This window comes from Macrobrachium nipponense, chromosome 1 (assembly GCF_015104395.2).
Source record: "Macrobrachium nipponense isolate FS-2020 chromosome 1, ASM1510439v2, whole genome shotgun sequence".
Classification (NCBI taxonomy): Eukaryota; Metazoa; Arthropoda; class Malacostraca; order Decapoda; family Palaemonidae; genus Macrobrachium; species Macrobrachium nipponense.
The window spans coordinates 61,060,173-61,083,026 of NC_087200.1; the positions used below are offsets into that span (position 1 = coordinate 61,060,173).

General features: G+C 43.8%; 2 protein-coding genes across 4 annotated transcripts in view; one reads left to right on the forward strand and one right to left on the reverse strand.

Annotated features, from left to right (window-relative positions):
- Positions 1-133: 133 nt before the first annotated feature.
- On the reverse strand, positions 134-1,465 carry LOC135218799 (golgin subfamily A member 6-like protein 22). Its single transcript, XM_064255248.1, has 2 exons — positions 1,387-1,465; positions 134-1,122 (listed from the first exon to the last, which is right to left on the reverse strand). The coding sequence occupies exons 1-2, from the start codon at positions 1,463-1,465 to the stop codon at positions 134-136; spliced, it is 1,068 nt and encodes a 355-aa protein (XP_064111318.1).
- A 2,425-nt stretch (positions 1,466-3,890) lies between these two features.
- Positions 3,891-22,854, forward strand: part of LOC135219345 (spartin-like) — a 275,523-nt gene continuing 256,559 nt past the window's right edge. For all 3 annotated transcript variants that reach the window (XM_064256022.1, XM_064256024.1, XM_064256023.1), the window contains exons 1-2: positions 3,891-4,043; positions 21,401-21,571. In XM_064256022.1, the coding sequence (XP_064112092.1) occupies positions 21,401-21,571 (171 nt within the window). In that variant the 5' untranslated portion in view covers positions 3,891-4,043. The remainder of the gene's footprint in view (positions 4,044-21,400; positions 21,572-22,854) is intronic.

Here is a 22,854-nt window from a genome sequence, read left to right on the forward strand (position 1 = left end):
GGAGCAGTAGTTTGGTTAAAATTTCTCTCTCTCTCTCTCTCTATCTGATTTTTTTATCTGATTTTTTAAATCAATTTTCTTGCTCTCCTTCCGTTTGACTTGACTGTGGTTTTCTTGTTTCTCTTTATTTCATCTATTTTCCGCTTTTTGGTCTCTCCTCCTTGTGTCCAAGTCTTCTTTCCTGTATCCAATCTTCCTTCCCTGTGTCCAGTCCTTCTTTCCTGTTAATCCAATCTTTCTTTCCTGTAATCCAATCTTCTTCCTGCTGTTCCCAGTCCTTCTTCCTGTATCCAATCTTCTTTCCTGTATCCAGTCTTTCTTCCTGTATCCAATCTTCTTCCTGTGTTCCAGTCCTTCTTTCTTTTCCTGTTCCATCTTCTTTCCTGTATTCTGTCTTCTTCCTGTGTTTTCCCGTCCTTTCCTTTCCTGTGGTCCAGTCTTCTTCTGTATCGGATCTTCTTTCCTGTGGTCCGCAGTCTTCCTTCCTGTGTCCGTCTTCTTTCTGTGTCCAGTCTTCTTCCTGTATCTTTCTTCTTCCTGTTCCCCATCTTCCTTCCTGTGTCCATTCTTTCTTCCTGTTATCTAGTTTCTTCCTGTGTCCAGTCTCTTCCTGTGTCCAGGCTTCTTTCTGTGTCCATTTCTTCTTCCTGTGTCCATCTTCTTTCTGTGTCCAGTCTTCTTCCTGTGTCAATCTTCTTTCTGTGTCCAGTCCTTCTTCCTGTGTCCATCCTTCTTCCTGTTTCCATTCTTCTTTCTGTGTCAGTCTTCTTCCTGATTCTATCCTTCCTTCCTGTGTCCAGTCTTCTTCCTGTGTCCAGTCTTCTTCCTGATCCAATCTTCTTTCCTGTGTCCAGTCCTTCCTTCCTGTATCCAATCTCTTCTGTGTCCGAATCCGTCTTTCTGTATCCAATCTCTTCCTGTGTCCATCCTCCTTTTGGTCCTCGTCTCCTTGTGCCGTCCTTTGCAGACCTTCTTGCTTCTTTCCTCCTCTTTCCCTCAGTCCTTGGCGGAAGGCTCTGTTGCCGAGAGGTTGAATCAAAGACGCTTGGTGCTGATGGTTGGTTTGAGAAGCTGACGGAAGCTTCGATTCTTCTCTTGTGGATTTCGAAGTCTTCTTCCTTCCTTGGAGACAGACGGAGGCAATTGGGATTCTTTAGCAATTTGAGCAGTGAAGATCTCTGTGGCTGTATTCGACGGAGCCACAGCTCTGCAAGAGTGGCTTCAGATTCTTTTGAAGTCTTTCTCCTTCCTTGGAGGCAGACGGAGACTGTGTTCGTTCGTCCTTTGTCCTCCTCCCCGTGTGTCTTGAAGGGCGAGTTCATTTTGAGATTCTTGAGGATTTGGGAAGCCTTTCTCCTCTGTTCTCGTAAGTAGTCCTATTCTCACTCTTCCTCTGTAGTAGTTCCAGTATCCAATCCTCTTCCAGTATCCAGTCCTCCTTTTGGTCCTCGTCTCCTTGTGACATCCTTTGCAGACCTTCATGCAATCTTCGTCCACTTTCTCTTAGCCCTTGACATCAGACCCTGTTGTCGAGAGGCTGAGTCAAAGACGCTTGGTGCTAATGGTTGTTTTAAGAAGCTGACGGAAGCTTCGATTCTTCTCTTGTGGATTTCGAAGTCTTCCTTCCTTCCTTGAAGACAGACGGAGACAGTGTGTTCGTTCGTTCGTTCGTCCTTCATCTTCCTTCCTTCGTGTCTTGAAGGGCGATTTCCTTTTGGGATTCCTGAGGATTGCAGAAGCCTTTCTCCTCTGTTCTCGTAAGTAGAATAGTCCTTTTCTCACTCTTCCTATGTAGCAATTTGAGCGGAGAAGATCTCTGGGGCAGGATTCGACGGAGCTGTGGCTCCGTCGAGGATAACAACATCTCCAGAGATCTTCAAGTTCAAATGCTCAAGAATTCCAAGGTGAAGGCGCTCTTCTGGACACACACAGAGAGGAGGCCGAACGAACGAACGAACGAACAAACGAACGAACGAACATACTGTCTCCGACTGGGATCCAAGGAAGGCGAGGACATCGATAAAAAATAAGACTGAATTATATTAGTTTGATTTTTTTTAAGATTGCTTTTTGACTTTGAATAGCTAGGTCAGAGTTAATTATGTTAAGCAATTATGAAAGGGATAAGAAGAAAGGCGAACATGGCTAATAAAACAAGAATAACGGGAATAGTCAAATAAAGCAGATTAATATATATATATATAACTATATATATATATATATATATATATATATATATATATATTGTCGATTTAAATATTCATTAATATTACATATCCGAGAGAGTATAGACCTAGACTAATCATGTGGGAAAATCAGAAGTCCAATTTAGGCCCACTAAATGTGTCATGCAAATTATTTTATTGATCAAAGGACAAAATTAGTTTAATTAAACATCGTTTTCAAAGAATGTTAACGCCTTGATGTATTATTTATCGGCTGTAGGAGTCGAAATGACAACACCCCAGTGCAGTACGATTCGTTGAGTAAAGACTCGAGCGGCAGCAAAGCCAACTTTAAAATCTTCGGTATGCTGTCACGAAGCTAGAGTTGAGAATAAAATTAGAAATCGTGGACCCATCGGTATATATTTTCCTTACTTTGCAAAATAATTATCTTTAATACGTTGAATAAGTCTACTCAATTCTAATGTAATTTATTTCAAGTATAGCACCTTTGAAAGGAAATGTTATTTATTGTTACGTAAATAATCTGGCACCTGCATACGGCAATATTTCCTTAACGAACAATGAATTAAGAAACTACGCCAATTCTTCGTTGGCCGTCTGTACATTGTCGAGTCTACCTCTCATTTGGAGATTAAAGTTACTCCAGTGATCATATTTTTCCTTTGATGAAAACACAAAATATAGTGAACTCAGTAGTCATTCACTCGAAATGAAGAATCAACGCTCTACACGTATTTGAAGCTTGATTTGCATTTATCAGGTCGCGTCAATACTACTATATTGAGCTATCTTTTGCTTGGTTGTTGTTTGTTCCGGTGGGATTGCTGGTTCCGGAAGAAGCAGAGAAACCTCTGGATTTAGAGCTTCAAACAAAAAGTTTGTTCCAGCTGTTGCTGAATTGTGGAATGATCTTCCTAATCCTGTGGCAGCTTGTTAGAGCTTCGGAAGTTCTAACTTGATGCAATTGTTTTGTAAGTGTATTAGTCCCAGATTTCTAATATATATATATATATATATATATATATATATATAATATATATATATATATATATATATATATATATGATAGAGAGAGAGAGAGAGAGAGAGAGAGAGAGAGAGAGAGAGAGAGAGAGAGAGAGAGAGAGAGAGAGAGAGAGAGAGAGAGAGAGATTGCAGATTACTACACTGAAAATTCTGCATTGAATTCCCTTTTCAACAAATACACAAGGCGTGAGGGAGAGAGAAAATCACATGAGTCATTCATACAGAGGTTTCTGATGCGCGGGGCATCATTCATTGCGAGAAAATCCGATGATTGAAGTCTCATCAGTGATGTTGCACACATCACGAGATGTTTAGAGTCATTTGACTGCATGATTCACAAATAGGACTGACGTCATGTTTTTCGCGTGAATGTATTTTAATGTTGCGTTGTAAAACGATTACTATAATCACTTATATTAAAATATTTAACATTTGCTTAAGCAAAGATAATGCGATAATTAGTCGAAAAGTAGTGTTGAGTAGCATAATGTTTTGTTTATAATTATTATTTTTTTTGGAAGCGTTTCATTCTAACATTTTGAAATTAAAGGCTAATAATCTGTTAATTTATCCTGAAATAGTGCATATAGCGCATAATATTAAAAATAATACATTTAAATAAAGCTTATAGATCAATGCAAATAAGTATTCTGTAATTGATTGTTTTAGGTAACGTTTATTTTAAAGTGACAATAACAAACGTGACCAGAGATGAATTGCCCACCCCAGACCCAAGAGAAGTTAGACCGTCACCGTACTCACAGAGACTGTCACTGTCCCTCCTTTAGACTTCACTCTTGCAACAAACGTTCTACGTTCTGATCTACGGTAAAGTATTTTAAAAAGTTGTTTTAAACATTTTCGACGTAGGTTTATTTATGACAACTTGTACAACCGCGCCTAGTATACTAGATAGGTATTAAGACCAGGTGAGACAGACCTACCTATAGGTAGGTATACTACCTACCTAGGCTATACTATTAGGTAGTATATAGTAGTAGGTACCTTACTTAGCTAACCCTGCTCAACCAGAAATTGAAGGTACCTAGTACCTAGTAACGCAAATTTAGTAATAGTAGCTAGCTATACCTACTTTTTATATACTAATGAACCTATTAGGCTAAACCATAAATTTATAAACGCATTACCTAGTATACTAAATTTAGTTAGGTAGGTACCTAGTAGTAATGACAATGCAAGGGGTCTTGGGTATAGTAGTAGGCTAGCTAGCCCTAAGGTATCGGCTACCTACTAATTCTTGGTGATAAATAGCCTACCTAAGTGACGAGAATCAAGTCGTAAGGGAATTTATAGTAGGTAGGTATGCAGGAAGAAGCGATTGTTTGGTTAGGCTTTTGCCACTGCTAACCTGGTTATGTTTTCGGACTTGATCAAGTTCTGTGACGATATTGACGTATAACATTCGTTCCTTTGTAAACATGACCTTTTAGGCAATTTTATTGGTCAATATGAACACTGCAAAGGGGGAACAATGAGCCACGTGTAAGAGGAAGACAGTTTTGTCCAATGAGTCAGGTTAGTGTGGTTCATTTGGTTAGGTCACAACCTTTGTTACCATACCAGGGGGGGTCCCCCAGACAGGTCAGGGCACGCACTCTAAGTCAGGTTAGGTTGGTTCGTTTGGTTAGGTCAAAATCATTGTTACCATATTGGGGGTTCCAGGGGGGCAAAGCCCCCCAACCATTTTAGGGCACGCACCCTAAGTCAGGTTAGGTTGGTTCATTTGGTTGCCCCCACCCAAAAACCCCAGTTCCCAACACGGTCCCCTTTACCGTTTTTATAGGCTTTTCTATAATCTATTACTGCACGTTTTCAAAAAATGCACCAAAACATACATGCCATCTTGTTTGTATTCGTCCGCCAATTATCTAGCAGACGATACTCTTGGCCAACTAAACAGTAGGTGCTCCCCAAACCATAGGGTAAATGACTGAGCGGTGACATACCTAGCAGCCACTTCCCGAAAAGCGCTTGAATTAGTATGCCATTAAGGTAAAGTACCAAATGGCCAGCTTCTACCGTAGCGTGATCACCTTACCTAAAAAGTACTTTTAACCTGTAACCCAGGACAGACATTAGTCAAGAGCCAGCATCTGTCAAATCAACACCTCGAGACCTTTACTTTCCTCTCAAAGTAATTCCTCAGTTAATCTAAGTAATAGATACACAGCGATTGTTTGGCAGGCCTAATTTCATATCTCTTCACTTGCGTGGAAACATTCACCTTTTTGCTATGTAGGTGACCTGTAGCATGGGCTTGGTACCATAGTCAAAACTGGGCAAAAGGTGGTCAGCTTAGTTGGAGGTAGGCTAGACAGGCAAGTTGGAGATAGTTCCTGACCTGCATACTATAGGTTGACAGAAGGATAAGGCACATGAAAGAATCCAGCAAGATCTCCTGAATGTTTTCCAGAACAGGAAGTTCCATCTGTTTATGCTGGCAAGGTGCTACAGGTCTTGCTCGTGTTCGGTTTATTTGAAGGGTGGAGACCTATCTTCACCCTCAGAATCCTTAGTGTGGTTCAAGAGCTTGGGGCAATCTTGTTCACCTTGGAAGCTCAGACCTCCTGCTTGGGACCTTACTCTGGTACTGAGTATCAGACCTTACTCTGGTTCTGAGTTTCACATAAGTGACTTACCGAACAGTTACATAGCTTATAGCTTCTTACCTACGGCAGTCGAAATTCAAATTGTTGGCGCCAGCGGCGTTGCTATCTTAAGTATAGGTGATACAAGACCCGCCCACATCCGGGAACCCTGGGTACTGCTAGCCTTCTACCGTCAATTTTCGTTTCTGCCGCTCACGGGGTAACACCTGTGAGATTTTCGCTGCAGTCTCCTGCGTCGCCATTTTGGATTTTGGTTTTTGTTTGGTGATGTACAAGTTTTTGGTTTTTTCTTGCCAGTTAGCTATCTCTATTCAGTTTTTCGTCATTATTGCTAATTATGTCAGATTCTAGTTCATCTGCTGTAAGGTTTTGCAGCGCTGGCTGCAAAACAAGATTAGCTAAGTTATGTCACGATCCGCACTCTAAGTGCACTAAATGCAGAGGACAAAATTGTAATGGTATGGATGTGACATGTGATGAATGGTAAAGAATTGATGAACAGGGATGGAAGGCGGTTAGATCGCATGCTGAGAAAATGGAGAAAGATAGGAAGAGGAAGGCAGCTCTTAGGGCTAGTAGTAAGAATAGGTTAGAAACTACTCCTGTTCCTTCGGAGACAAATAAGTCTTCTCTTGCCTCTCCTTTATTAGAGAATATTTCTCCAATTAATAGTCCTACTCTTCTCCTTTGATTACCCCTGTTCAAGTTGCCCATGTTTTCCGAACCCAACACCATTGCCTTGCTTGAGTCTAAGATGGATAAAAAAAGTTCGAAGTGTTAGCTGAATCAGTTATGAAGTTAGGAATGTCTTTTAAAAAAAAAAGCTTTCGTAGATAGTACAGTGAAATCTAGTGCAGTGCAAAGTGTTAATGTTGCGCCTGAGGAGGCGGTGTCCGTTCCCCCTCGACTCCCAGACGAAGGTCACTGTCCCGCTCCCCCGCAACCGGGAGAAGACATACCGGAGGTCGGAAGGAGTCTGGGGGAGTTTGCCCACGGTCAGCCGTCGACTCCGTCGACTCGCTGGTGTCGTCCAAAAAGATGTGGAAAGGTGTTAGTGTTTGTGATTCTCGTCTGTCTTCTGATTCGGAAGTGCAATCGCCAGTGCGCAAAAGGCGAGGTGATTTGGTGTCTCGACCGTTAAAAAGACATTCGATTCTTGCGGGTGATTCGTCACCGACTCCTGTTAAGAAGTCTAAGAGGCATTGGAGTCCTCAACCTTCGTGTAGTTTTGCTCCGGATGTGATATTTAGTGAATCTCCTCCGCAGTCGCATTTTTCGGCTAAAAGCAATGGCTCTCGGACTAAACTTTGTGATAATTCACGATCGCTCGACTCTCCCAAGCGAGTCTCGGTCGCAGTTTCGGCTCGGTCGCCTCGTTCGACTCCGTATTACTGTCCAGAGAAGCGTATTCGCTCGTCTTTGTTCGACTCCCCTCGCCGTGAGTCGATAGGAATTTCGACTGGTTGTTCGCCTGTGTCGACTCGTGGTGCGGAGACTTCACCTGTTAGAAAGAATCGTTCTTCGACTGAAAGACCATCGACTTCTACAGTGTTAGACGATTCTACCTTAGCTCCATTTAAGAAGCATTTCCAGGATCTTATGAGTTTGTTGAAATCCTCCACCGGGGTAGAACATAAGCCTGATTTCGACTCTGCTTCCGTGCAGTCTGAAGAGGAAGCTTTGGATCAAGATGACAAGGATTCGTCGGCTTATTCGAGTCTTCTTAAATTTTTCCTGTCCACTTATCCAGATTACTTTGAACCTGCTTCTCCGTCTTCACCGCCTTCAATGTTCGTTAAAGATAGGAAGACAGCGTATTCGTGTCTACCTAACTGGTTCTTTCTCAGTCCTCGAAGCACGGCCTTAAGGAGTCAACAGAGTGGCTTTCTAAGAAGAGGGAAACAGGTAAGGCTTCGTTTGCTTTCCCACCTTCTAAGCTTCAGAGTAAAGCGTATCGCTTCTACGCAACTGGAGAAGTTCCTTCTTTGGGAGTGTCTGCCTCCTCCCAGGGAGACTTCTCCGGTTAGTGGACTCACACCGAAGACAGCTTTTTCGTCAGCTAAAATTTTGTTTTCTCTTCAGAGCTGGACCATTTGGTGAAGAATATTTTTAAAGTATTTGAGGTATTTAGTTTTTGGACTGGACTATTGCCTCTTTAGCTCGCAAGATTGAAGACTGTCAGTCTTTAGAAGAAGATTTTGCCACAGACTGGTTAGGAGTTCTGTCCTGTGCGGATAAGGCTGTTAGAGATGGGTCAGGAGAATTAGCAGCCCTTTTCACAATGGGAGTGATGAAGAAGAAAGAAAGGTGGTGTTCTTTCGTGTCTAAAGGAGTCGTTAATAACCAGAAGTCGGCTCTCATGTTTGCTCCTCTCTGTAAATCTCTCTTTCCCTGAAGAAACCATTCAACAAATTCTATCGGATTTAGAAAAGAAATCTACTAATGATCTCCTTCATCAGTCTTCCAGACGTCCGAAAGAGCCTACTCCGACAGGAGCTAAGTCTTCTCCTCTTCAGAAGCATCCCTTTCGAGTGAATAAACCTAAGTGGCAACGACCAGACTAATTTGCGTCCACAGTACAAGTCCTCAAAGAAACCTCCCCCCAAACCTTCGGACAAGTGAGAAGCCGTTCCTTCACGTGCAAGTAGGGGCAAGACTCCATCTTTTTTGGGAAGAATGGAGTCGAAGAGGTGCGAGAGCAATGGGTAGTTCAAGTTCTTCGAGGGATACTCGATTCCTTTTGTTTTAGATCCTCCTCTCTCCGATACACCAATCAGCTTAACAGCATATTCTCCAGGATCAGAGAGAGCTTTGGCTTTAGCAGCAGAGGTCAATGCACTCATCAAGAAGGGAGCAATAGAGGAAGTCCTCGACAGTTCTCAGGGATTCTACAACAGACACTCTGTAGTTCCCAAAGCCTCGGGTAGGGTTGGAGGCCAGTGCTAGATGTAAGCGCATTGAACCTTTTTGTGCCTGAAGACAAAGTTCAATATGGAAACAAATCATTCTGTGATGTCGGCACTTCGCCCAGGCGATTGGATGGTGTCCCTGGACATGAAGGACGCCTACTTTCATGTCCCGATTCACCAGAGTTCAAAGAAGTTCCTGAGATTTGTGTTCGAAGGGAGGACGTATCAATTCAGAGCCCTTTGTTTCGGCTTTCGAGCGGCCCCTCAGTATTTACTCGTGTTCTTACTCCATTGGGGAAATGGCTGCATATGTTGTGCATAAATGCAGCATTTTACCTGGACGACTGGCTTCTCAGATCGGGTTCAAGGACACAGTGCGTGAAGGATTTACGGAAGACACTGTCATTAGCGAGTCAATTGGGAATTCTCATCAACCTGGAGAAGTCTCAATTAGTGCCGTCCCAGAAGATCCCCTATTTGGGGATGATTCTGGACTCTCAGACTTTTCGGGTTTTTCTGTCCCCGAAAAGAATAGAATCTTGCCTCAAAAAGTGAGCCAATTCCTGAATCGTCAGTCCTCCTCCGCCTTGGAATGGATGAGTCTTCTAGGGACGTTATCATCAGTAGAGACGTTTGTAAAGTTGGGTCGTCTTCACATGAGATCTCTTCAGTTTTATCTCAAAGCGAGTTGGTGTCGGAAGTCTCAACCAGACACGTATTCGTTCCCAGTGTCGGAAGAGATCAAAGAACGACTTGAGATGGTGGATGTCGAGGGAAAGATTGCAAGAGGGTCTCTGACATTAAGGAACCCAGACGTAGATTTATACTCCGACGCTTCGAACAGAGGTTGGGGAGCTCTCCTAGGGACCAAAAAGATCTCAGGATTATGGTCAGAGAAAGAGAGGTTGAATCACATCAACATGAAGGGAGTTGAAGGCGATTTGGTTCGGTCTGCAAGCATTTCGCTCCTTTGGTCGTGGGAAAGAGAGTGGCAGTATACTCCGACAACACCACCGCTCTATCTTATATCAGGAATCAGGGAGGAACCCATTCATTCTCCCTCAACAAAGTCGCAGAAGATCTCCTTCTCTGGTCTCAAGATCGGGATATTTCCCTCGTTCCGAGGTTTGTACAGGGGAAGTTAAATGTACTGGCAGACGAACTCAGTCGAGTAAACCAAGTTCTTCCCACGGAGTGGACATTGCAAGAACAAAATTTGTCAGGCAACTGTGGAAACTTTGGGGAAGACCTTCAGTGGATCTGTTTGCCACGTCGAGGAACAATCGACTTCCGATCTTTTGTTCCCCAGTTCCAGATCCTCTTGCTTGGAAGACCGACGCAATGCTTCAGGATTGGACGGGTCTAGACGTTTACGCCTTTCCCCCATTTGGAATGATCAGAGAGTGTTGAACAAGTTCCTCTCACATCAAAATGTGTCAATGACGTTGGTAGCACCATTCTGGCCCAGGAAAGACGTGGTTTCCAGACCTTCCTCAAGTTGGTTTATAGACCATCCCAGACTTCTTCCTCAGTATCCTCGGCTACTCAAACAGCCCCACTTCGACAGGTATCATCAGAATTGGTCCGTCTGTCACTGACAGGGTTCAGACTGTTTTCGGAAACTCGTCAGAGCTAAGGGGTTTTCTCGTAGAGCGGCAGAGCTATTGCTAACTGTCGAAGAAGCTCTTCTGCCAAGCTTTACCAATCAAAGTGGGGAGTCTTTAGGACGTAGTGCAGAAGACATAATTTCTCGTCTTCTAAAACCTCTGTGACAGAAATAGCTGATTTTTTGCTGTACCTTAAAGAAGTTAAGAACTTGTCGGTATCGACAATTAAAGGGTACAGAGCTATGCTGTCCTCAGTGTTTAAGCATAGAGGGCTTGACATCTCCTCTAACCAGGATATTGGAGATTTAATTAAATCTTTTAATACAGTAAAAGTATCCAAGAAGGATAGTGTGGACTGGAACTTGGACGTAGTTTTAACTTTTCTGATGTCTTCACGATTCGAGCCACTTCGTGAAGCGTCTTTGAGAGATGTAACGAGGAAGGCACTTTTTCTCTTCGCTTTGGCTACAGCAGGAAGAGTGAGTGAGTTACAAGCCATCCACAAAGAGGTGGGGTTCAAAAATTGTAATGCGGTTTGTTCTTTTGTTAACGAATTTTTAGCAAAGAACGAATCTCCCTCTAACCCATGGCCTAAATCTTTTGTACTTAAGGGATTATCTAATATAGTGGGTCCGATGGACGAAGAATATTTAATATGTCTGAAATGAGCTCTGAAATGTTACCTATCAAGGACACAATCCGTTAGAGGTAATTCCGACCGACTTTGGTGTTCGGTTAAGAATTCTGCAAAACCCCTCTCCAAGAACGCTATTTCGTTCTTTTTGAGAAGTCTGATACTGGAGTCACTCTCTCAAGTCCAAGATCAGACTCTAAATGTGCTTAAGGTGAAAGCACATGAAATACGTGCAGTGGCGACATCCTTAAGCTTCAAGCACAATATGTCGCTTTCCTCGATTCTTCAATCTACGTTTTGGAGATCGAGATCTGTGTTCGCCTCATTTTACCTGAGAATGTAGAGGCTACCTATGATAGTTTGTTGTAAATTGGGTCCTTTGTCGGTAGCGGGCATGGTGTTGGGAAAGGAAACATAGGGGAACTTTCTATCCTCTACTGTCTCCTTGCCTTGTTATAGGTTGTTGAGTCGTGGGCAGACTGGAGGCTCATAGTACTTTGGAGAACCTCCAGATCTTATTTATTACTTTTGAGTATGTCATTATTTTTGGTATAGGTGATGGTCTGTTGTTTTTTATACTGGTTTCTGAAGCCCAGGGCAAGGGCATTATCTGTTTTTTAATATTTTGTCAACCAACGGTCTTGTCCATGGTTACAAAATCCCACTAAGTAGGGACGACCCTGGCCTATACTGCCACGTCTCCTACGAGTGATGAGAGCGCCAACCAGAGGCAGTATTCTCCTGCAGCTGCTCTCTCACAAGGTAGGGTACTGCAACATTTGCTGTTTAATGTGGTCTTACTGTCATTTTTATGTAGTCCATCTACCCTCCTTCCGGGTAGTTTGGATTCAGCTATGTAACTGTTCGGTAAGTCACTTATGTGAAAATGATATTTTCATGATAAAATAAAGTTTCACATATACTTACCGAACAGTTACATAATCAAAGCCCCACCACCCACCTCCCACAGATGGACGCCCGTCGGCTAAACGAAAATTGACGGTAGAAGGCTAGCAGTACCCAGGGTTCCCGGATGTGGGCAGGTCTTGTATCACCTATACTTAAGATAGCAACGCCGCTGGCGCCAACAATTTGAATTTCGACTGCCGTAGGTAAGAAGCTATAAGCTATGTAACTGTTCGGTAAGTACTATATGTGAAACTTTATTTTATCATGAAAATATCATTTTTCTCTCGCAACCTCCTTCGAGCCTGTGAGTCAAATCTTCTCCCAGGAAACTGATTTTGTAAGCAGTTTTCCTTCTGACCTAGGCTTACTTCTGCACGAAGAATGTTGCCCACAGGTCCTTGGATTCATTTTCCTAGGGTCTAGTGGTGGCTGGTCAACAAGTGCGACTAATCCAGTTTCCCTGGTGCATCAGTTTGTACCTTGCCTAAGATGATTGTATGGGGTAGGGAATGAGGGAGTTGACTGGCTTCTTTTCCTTCCCTTTTCTCCTTTCTTCATTCCTACAGGCGGTTTTATGAACAGACACATCATAGCAGTCTACGCTGGTACTGGCTTGATGCAGGTGAGCGTCGCAGCTATACTGTTACAGAACTTTTAATGTTTCAAGCAACATGCAGATATGCTTCCCAGTAGCTAAAGTCCTTTCTTCAGCAAGGGGAGTGAGGAGTGGCGACAAACCCATTTTGTGTGGCCATCATGGTTTGTTGCCTTAACAGATATAGTTCTTTTGGACTTCCATAAATGCAATAAATCTGGTTATGTTTCATTAGTGGACTGAGTGTTAAGATATCCAAATATCTAACATCTCAAAGGCTTAGGTCTTCTTCTTTAGCATTCTCATTTCTAAGAAGAATGATTGGGTGTGCTGAACCCTAAGTTGGTTCAGAATTCTCATACCTCCTTCCGTGTATGAGTCTATCCTATGGTTAAGACAAAAGGTTTGTTCTGTATATGAACAAATGGCAAATTTTTAATCAATATGTATTTTTGTACATGAACTTCCCTGCTAGATATATACTTAGCTATAGTCTCCGACGTTCCCGACAGAATTTCAAATCTCGCGGCACACGCGACAGGTAGGTCAGGTGGTCTACCTTACCCGCCGCTGGGTGGCGGGTGTACGAACCAATCTATCTCTCCAGCCAGATTTTTCTCTGTCGCTTGAAGCGATAACAACTGTTGTCGTTTCCTTCCGATAGATTCTTCATTTCTCGCTTGCCTGGAGATTGATTTGGACTTTTTGGTGACGTATTCGCTCTATTTTGGCTTGGCATACGCTGATTGTGGACCGTTATTGACTTTGCGCTGGATTTTCCTGTAGAATGTCTGATTTTGATTTTGTTTCCAAAACTCTGGTTTTGTTTAGAGTATGTTTGACTGATGGATGTAAGGTGAGGTTACCGAAAGCTGCGGTTGACCCTCACACTATCTTTGTTAAATGTAGGGGGAATGAATGTTCGTTTAGTAACCCATGTCAAGAATGTGAGGTTTTGAACGAAGATGAATATAAGGCTCTTTCTTCTTATATTAGGAAACTTGAAAGAGATAGGGTACGTAAAGCTTCTTCCAGGAGTTCGAGCAGGTCGAGAATGAGTGAGAACGAAACTAACATTAATGTAGTTTTAGAACCTTCCTCCCAGGTCTCAGCTCCTGCTCCCCGCACCGAAGCCGTAGATTCGTCTTCGGAGGCGGCGGCCTCAAAAGCTTCCTTGTGTACTAAGGAAGACAAGACTCTTCGTACTGATCAAGGTAAGAGTGTCAGTGATGATAAGTGCAGTGTACCCAGTGATGTGGAGGGTGCGTCTGACCGGCTCCTTAGTGCCTCCAGGCCTAGACCTCTTCCAGACTCCCAGTTCCAGTGGAGGAGGAAAGTCGAAAGCCGCAGGAGGGCTAAGGAGAGCCCCCACCGGTCGGGCGTCCCCTCGGCAGATCCTGAAGTTCGCTCCAAGGCTGCCTTGGATCGTAAGAGGAAGGATATTCTTCGTCAGCGTTTTTCGTCGTCTTCTTCTCCTTCGCCGAAACGTGGTTGGAGCTCTAAGGAGGCGTCACGCCCGTTGAAGAGGGCTTCGGAGGCTCCCTTCAGTACTTTAGCGTCCAGCCCAGAAGACTTTTCTGATGTAGCTTCCTTGCAAGCAAAGAAGCCTAGGAGATCCTGTGATCGCCCTTCTTCTCCCGTTCCTCGCTCTGAGCTTGCTTCGGAAGAAGATCCTGTTGACTCGCCTACTCGAGTGCTAGCGGGCCTACAAGCTCAGATCATAGCCTTGGCGGACTCCTTGGCATCGAGATCCCGTAGAAGGAAGGATTTGTCTCTCCCTATCAAGAGATCGAGGCGCTTTTCGTCGGAAGATCGCTCTCCTTGTAATCGGCAATCTCCTTCTTTTGCGGATGCTTCTACACATCGTAGGATTTCACGAGAGGAGCACCACTCCCGTGGCTCTCTCTCGGAGGTGTCGAGGCGCCAATCCTCAGATAGGCGCTCTTTGGATTATGAAGATATTTCTCCAGATCGGATTCCTGTCTCATGGTAAGAACGCTTAAGCCCTGTCTGTTTCTCCTTCTTCTAGAGTTCGTGCAAGAAGAGAGAGTCGCTCAGGTCAAGGAAGACTTATTTCGTCGCCTCCGTCTCGTCGTTCTTCTCCTCGCCTTCTCAGAGAACCAAAGGAATGCCCCTCTGAAAGTAGGCGCGCTTCTCCTTCCGACTACTGTTATCGGACGTCGGAACCCGTGACTTGTAGGCGCTCATCACATGGAGTTCGCTCCTCGCCTGTAAGACATCAAGAGTCTAGTAGGAGCCCTGCGCCTGGTAGGCGTCCTTCTTTTAGTAGCTGTTCTCCTGGAGAGAGGCGCCTTGAACCTCGTTTGCTTCGTTCTCCTAGTAGGCGCTCTTCGTTCTCGAGGCTCCCTACTCCTGGATCGGAAAAATCGGTCCCCTCTTGCTAGAATCCAAGAACGCCTCAAGCGCCCTGCCTCTGTTAGGCGCTCGGAGCCTTACAGACGTTCTCCTCTTGGTAAGGACCAAGATCTCGTTGAACGCCCTGTTCCGTTTAAGCGCTCGGAGCATAGCAGCCGCTCTCCGCTTCGTAGGCATCAAGAGCCTCTCAAGCGCCCTGCTCCTGATAGGCGCTCTACTCTTAGCAACGTTTCTCCGCTTGGTAGGCGCCAGGATTCCCCTAAGCGCCCTGTGATTGATAGGCGCTCAGCGCCTAGTAGCTGCTCTCCTCACGATCGGCGCCAGGATATTAGTAGGCGCTCTCCCTCTCGTAAGCTCCCTAGGGATAGACGTGGTCTTTCTAGGGAAGGGAGTCCTTCCTCTTTTGCTGTTAAGAGTTTGTCTTCGTTTAGGAAGGAATGCGTGATGAGACAAGAATTTTCGGACAAGCGTCCTTCTATTACGACTCGTCGTTCTCCTGTACGCCGCTCTCCTTTGGACTCTTCTCCTCATTCAAGACGTTTGTCTCCTACATCGCACTGTACCCAGCTAGGAAATCATCTAAGGATTCTCATAAGGATCCTCATCCTCGTTCTCCTCATCCTCGTTCTCCTCTTCAAGAAGACCAGGAAGCCTCTGAGGAAGAAACTAATACATCGGCAGTAGTTTCTTCGTACAAGAAGCTCACAGAGCTTCTCCTTCAGGAGTTCGGAGAGTCTTTGAGCCCTACTGCTCCTCCTTCTCCAAACTCGTTGTTCTCCACGGCGAAGGCAACGAAAGGATCTTCGTGTGTCACAATGAAAACCGACTCTTTCTATGAAAAAAAAATGGCCGATCAAGAGTTTCGGTTCATGGATGCGAACTAAAAAAGAAGCGGGGAAAACTATGTTTGCCTTCCCTCCGTCGAAGCTTTCCGGACGGACCGGATTTTGGTATGAGACAGGAGAACCCTTGGGACTGGGCCTTCCATCTTCAGCTGACGCAGATTTTTCGGCACTAGTAGATGCCACTAGAAGATCAGCTATGAATTCGGCCAAAACTATGTGGGCCATGAATGAGATGGATCACATTCTAAAGGGCATTTTTAGAGTCTTGGAAGTTTTCAACTTTCTCGATTGGTCCCTCGGAGTCCTAGCCAAGAAAACTCAAGGACCGGACCCGTTTTCTCCGGAGGATTTGAATTGTGTTTTATCCTGTATGGATAAATCGGTGAGGGATGGGGCCAGTGAAATAGCTTCACTGTTTGGGGCAGGGGTCTTGAAGAAAAGATCAGTATTTTGCTCCTTTTTAACAAAGTCTGTCTCACATGCACAGAGATCGTCTTTGCTTTTTGCTCCTCTCTCTGCGCAGCTGTTTCCTAAACACCTGGTTCAAGACATATCGAAGGCTCTCTCTGCCAAAGCTACGCAGGATCTTCTAGCACAGTCTGCAAGGAAGCCTCGTCCTTCCTTCCAGACTAAGACGAAGAAAGCGAAGCCGACCTCTCAGGAACCCTTTCGAGGGGCTTCTACCTCTAGATCCTCTTCGTTCAGAGGTCGTAAACCAAATAGAAGAGGGAGGACTTTTGCGAAGTCGGTCAAACCTCCCAAGTAAGACTCAAGTCCTTCAGACAACTGTAGGCACCAGGCTTTTACGGTTTGCAGAAGTCTGGGCCCAGAAAGGCGCAGATGCCTGGACCCTGTCAATATTGAGGAAGGGCTACCTCACCCCGTTCTCTTCGAGGCCTCCCTTGACGAATACCCCGAGGGATTTGACGGCCAGATATAGGGACCCCATCATGAATCAGGCCCTCCAACTAGCAGTAGATCAGATGCTGGAAAAGGAGGCGATCGAACTAGTGGCAGATCATCTTTCGGCAGGCTTTTACAACCGCCTGTTCCTAGTTCCGAAATCCTCAGGGGGATGGAGACCGGTGTTGGACGTAAGCGCCCTGAACTTCTTTGTCGAAAAGAAGAAGTTCACGATGGAGACCACTGCCTCGGTGTTAGCAGCACTCCGTCCAGGGGACTGGCTGGTGTCCTTGGACTTACAGGACGCTTACTTCCACGTACCAATCCATCCTTCCTCGAGGAAGTTTCTAAGATTCATGATGGGGGAAGAATTTTTCCATTCAGGGCCCTGTGGTTTTGGCCTCTCGACGGCCCCCCAAGTTTTTACGGCCATCATGAGAAATGTAGCACAATGGCTTCACCTAGAAGGGGTGAGGATTTCGCTCTACCTCGACGATTGGCTTATAAGGGCCAATTCCAGAGGTCGTTGTCTGAAGGACTTGAAGAAAACCCTGAATTTGACGTATTCCTTAGGACTTCTGGTCAATCTGCAGAAGTCAAGTCTGATTCCCGCTCAAGAGTGTGTTTATCTGGGGATCCAGATGAACTCTCTGAGTTTTTCGGGCTTTTCCGTCACAGGAGAGGATAGGGCCCGGGGACCCTGGACTCGAGAAAGTAACAACTTCTTAGGGAAAGAAGTATGCACAGTGAGGGAGTGGATGAGTCTGCTGGGGACGCTCTCCTCACTGGAGCAATTTGTTTCCCTAGGAAGGTTGCACTTGAGACCTCTCCAATTCTTTCTTCATCGGAATTGGAGTCGTCCTTCTCAGGATTTGAAGTTCTCCCTGTCAATTTCTCATCAAATCAAGAAAGAGTTAGCATGGTGGGCGGATCCCAACAAGTTCTCGCAGGGACTGTCTCTTCAATCCCAGAACCCCAACCTGGTGTTGTTCTCCGATGCGTCGGAAACAGGTTGGGGGGCGACTGGGAACCAAGGAGGTGTCAGGAACCTGGGTGGGGGACCAGTCTTCCTGGCACATCAACAGGAAAGAACTAATAGCCGTGTGGCTTGCTCTGAAAGAGTTCAAGTCTGATGTGACAGGAGCAGTTGTGCAGATAAACTCGGACAACACCACGGCTCTGGCATACATCAGGAAACAGGGGGGGACGCATTCCTTCTCTCTGTACGAAACAGCAAGAGATCTTCTTCTGTGGACAGAAGAAAGGGGGATAAAACTTCTCACCAGATTCGTGCAGGGAGAAAGGAATGTAAGGGCAGATCTCCTCAGCAGGAAAGATCAGGTCCTTCCCACAGAGTGGACTCTGCACCAAGATGTTTGCCAGAGCCTTTGGAAGTTGTGGGGCAGGCCTCACTTAGACCTGTTTGCAACTTCAAAGAACAAAAGACTGGATCTTTATTGCTCGCCCATCTCGGATCCAGGAGCAATAGGGATAGACGCTCTCCTACTCGATTGGAAAGGACTCGACGTATACGCGTTTCCCCCCTTCAAGATTCTGGGGTTGACTTTAAAAAAGTTTGCAGAGTCAGATTCCGCGAGGATGACTTTGATAGCTCCCTTTTGGCCAGCACAAGATTGGTTCACAGAGGTGCTGGAATGGCTGGTGGATTTTCCAAGATCGCTTCCTCTAAGGAGCGATCTACTCAGACAGCCCCACTTCGACAGGTACCACAAAAACCTCCCCGCTCTCAGTCTGACTGGCTTCAGACTGTCCAGAAACTGGTCAGAGCGAAAGGCTTTTCGTCAGCAGCTGCTAAGGCAATCGCTCGAGCTAGGAGGTCTTCCACCTTACGAGTGTACCAGTCGAAGTGGGATGTCTTCAGAAGATAGTGCAAGAGGAATAACGTTTCCTCTTCCAGTACCTCTGTGAATCAAATTGCAGACTTCTTTTTATTCTTAAGGCAAGAATGTGGACTAGTCGTTTTGACGATTAAAGGCTATCGTAGCATGTTGGCGAATGTCTTCAGGTACAGAGGCCTCAACTTATCGGAAGATAAGGACCTGCATGACCTTATTAGGTCTTTTGATACAACGAAAATGCAGTCTCCTAAGACACCTAGCTGGAATTTGGATGTAGTCCTTCAATTCCTTGGGTCCTTTAGGTTTGAACCCCCTAATTCAGCCTCATTCAGAGACCTTACTAGGAAGAACTGTTTTTGATGGCTCTAGCTTCCGCCAAAAGAGTGAGTGAGCTTCAGGCGATTGATGGTAATGCAGGTTTTAAGGAGGACTCTCTCATTTGCTCTTTCCTTCCTGGGTTTCTTGCAAAGAATGAAAACCCATCAAGTCCATGGCCCAAGAACTTCGAGATTCGTGGGTTATCTTCTTTGGTAGGAGAAGAACCCGAGAGAACTCTTTGCCCAGTGAGAATGGTAAAATACTACCTTAGAAGAAAAGAGCAACTGAAAGCCAACCGAGAGGTCCTGTGGTGTTCAGTAAAAGACCCTACTTGTCCATTGTCGAAGAACGCATTGTCCTTCTTCTTGAGAAGCCTAATCAAAGAAACACACGGATCTTGCAGAGAAGAACATCTTAGGCTTCTTAAAGTGAAAGCCCACGAAGTAAGAGCCATAGCAACTTCTCTTGCTTTCAACAAGAATATGTCCGTGCGGAACCTGATGGAGACAACGTTCTGGAGATGTCAGTCAGTTTTTGCGAACCACTACTTATGTGATGTGAGAATCACTTACAAAAAATGCTTCGCCTTGGGCCCGTACGTATCTGCGGATTCGGTGCTGGGGCAGGGAGCTGGAACTCATCCTTTTTAGTAGTATAAATTTTTTCCCCTTATGTCTTGTGTTTGTTGTTATTGGTTGCCTTAAAGAGGATGCATGGAGGCATCTCTTTAAGTCGTAATACTAATCTTTAGTAGTTTGGTTAGGTGGTCTGATGAGTGTGGCTCCTTGCAGTAGTAGTGGTTAGGACCTGTTAAGCTAGGGACGAGCGCCCCTTTCCAACAGATCCGACTTGGATTCTACCACACAAAGGGATCATATATCCCAGTGGTAGATCCGAGAGTCTTTCAGCATCAGGTCACGTCCTAGCTGTAGCTCTCCAGGCAATGCAGACTCAGAGACAGTATCAATGAAGTCTTCTGCCTGAACAGGTAAGAACCAAGGTTATTTATATCCTACAACATCAGTTGTTTCTTATCTCTCCTTATTACTTTAGCTGTCTCTTACCCTCCACCAAGGGTGCCAATCAGCTAAGTATATATCTGGCAGGGAAGTTCATGTACAAAAATGATATTGTTAAACTACAATAAAGTTTTGTACATACTTACCTGGCAGATATATACGTCTAATGGCCCACCCAGCCTCCCCTCAGGAGACAGGTGGAAGAGAAAATCTGGCTGGAGAGATAGATTGGTTAGTACACCCGCCACCCAGCGGCGGGTAAGGTAGACCACCTGACCTACCTGTCGCGTGTGCCGCGAGATTTGAAATTCTGTCGGGAACGTCGGAGACTATAGCTAAGTATATATCTGCCAGGTAAGTATGTACAAAACTTTATTGTAGTTTAACAATATCATTTTTCATAGCTAACAAACCTGAGGTCTTAACGTTGACTTTCCACCTCTAGCCAGAGGTGGAAAGTCAACGTTAAGACCTCAGGTTGTTAGCTATGAAAAATACATATTGATTAAAAATCTTGGGATGGAAGAAAGATTGTTACGGCGTGGATTCAAGTGCACTTTCTTGACATGCTTCCACTTCTGCTACGCATTGAATGCCAGATGCCACAAATTCCTTCCATTTACAATCTGTGATTGTTTTTAATTGGTTTCCAGCTGGCACCAGAAGATTTATCTTATTGTTAAGACCTCAGGTTTGTTAACTATGAAAAATACAAATTTATTAAAAACTTTTTTATTTTTTATACCCTCGTGCCCAGTTGCCTGCGCTATTGTTTAAGGAACCCAGATATCAAGTAAGGAAATAGATAACTGTGAGTGGAGTGATCAGTTGGTTCATAAGCTTGCTCTTGATTGATTGCACTGGTGTACAGTCTACTAATCAATCCATCGGTATGTTTATGGCAATACAAATAGGCAGATTATATGGGCTTGCTCATAATTGAGTCCCAGGTTACTAAAGGACTTTAAAACCTTCGTGTTTGAACTTTTTTTTTTTTTTTTTTTTTTTTTGTCACAGACTTTATTTAATTCTGCTTATGCTAATGAAAAATGTTGGTATACTACTGCTACTGACTGAACTTAAATTTGAAGACTTTGTGTCACTGCTGAAAGAAGCAAAATATGAATTTGTAAAGCAGTGATATTAAAAATTCAGGAATTTCTCATCTTTTTGTATGGTATCTTTAATAATAGTTGATTTTATGGATCAACTTATAGATAATGAGAATGGAAGAAATTAAATTTTTATTGCAGTGTCTTACTGGATAATTATATAGCTGTAGGTTCCCTACAGACGTATAATTTTCAGTAAGTATGCAATAAAATAAAATTATTATAAAAATTACATTTTTATTAAATTTTATTTGCTAAGGTTGGACAATATTCTGGGGGAGATTACATGTGTAGGGGTAATTTCTGGTGCCTAATTTTATACAGTAGTGAATATTTTCATTTATAGTTACATGAACCTTTTGTAATGCAAGCATCATGTAGTGTAACAGAGAAAAAAACAAAAAATGTGATGTTGAGGCTGTACTATGATTGTTGATTTACAATTCATTCTCCTCTTTGTCCTTACCAGATGGCTTCAGAAGAATCCAAAAGGCCTGCTCCTGAGCGGCCCCCTCCACCCTCTCATCTGACTGATTCTTCATTGGCTTCACAAGAGGAAGAGTTTTCCAAATTCTATAAGGAAGCTTATAAGTATATTGACCATGGAATCACCTTAGTCACTGAAGGAAATCATGTTCAGGTTAGTCAATAGATATGTAAATACTGAAATTTCAAATGTCTCATCTGTCTATATTTCTAGTTTATACAGTTGAACCCCGCCCTATTCGCAGCTCCAGATTCACAGACTCACCAATCGATTCATGGATTTCTCTTTTGGAACATATACTATACACGTTAATGGGGGGATAATTTGCCTATTCACGGTATATTTTTCACAGAGAAAATATTCACTAATTACAGTATTTTCATATTTTCATGACTAAATGCACTTTGTTCCTACACGATATACAAACCCTCAATCCTTTACATTAGGAGTTACTTTCTAATGTAAAGGACCTCAGGTATGTATTAGTTGGGAAAATACAATTTACTTTAAAAAATTGTGATATGTTCCTACACAATATACTACAAACCATTGTTCTTTTACATTAGAAAGTAATTCCTAATGTAAAGGACCTCAGGTTTGTATAGTTAAGAAAAATACAATTTACTTTAAAAACTCCTAAATTTTTTAAATAAAAATATTAATATGCTCAGGTATAAGCATTTGTAGAGGGGATTTTTGTGTTTGAACTATCAAAACAGAAAGTTCTAAGTACTTTTAGAGGGGTTTTAAGTATTCACGGTGGGTTGTAGTACACATCCCCGCAAATACCAGGGGTCGATTGTATTAATTTTAACTGTTGTCAGTGGATTTTTTTTCAAGTTTCTTCTTTCAAGACCAACTTCATATTTTACTCCTATTTAACACCTAGAAAGGCCTAATATCTGAGTGCTGAGTCACCAAGAATCTGAGGATGGCCTTTTAGTTAAACCATACATATTTGATGGCAGTAAAACTCATGGGTTACCTCTGACAAAAGGCTACATCTGTTGTCTTGGTAATATCCCATATACAGTTCTTAATTAGAGGCTCATTTACATCTTGTTACCCAACAAACTTATTACTGTAGTACTGTATTACGTACAGCATTTTTAGTACAGGCACTCCCCGGTTATCGGCAGGGGTTCCGTTCCCAGCGGGGGCTCATAAGCAAAAACTGCCATTAACTGAAACTCAGTCATTTATGGCACCAAGTTTCTGTTAATTTTATGGATGGAACCAGATCGCCATTGGAGTTCCATTTGACAAGGTCTGTGTGTGTGAGAGAGAGAGAGAGAGAGAGAGAGTGAGTGTAATTGCTGTATGGATCGTTAACGATTGAGTTCTGGGTTGTCTGCTGGTGCTGTTAGAGATTAAGAGTTCTGTGTTTTGAGTGAGTCTTCTGTCAGTCTTAAGTCAGAAGCTGTAATAATCAGTAG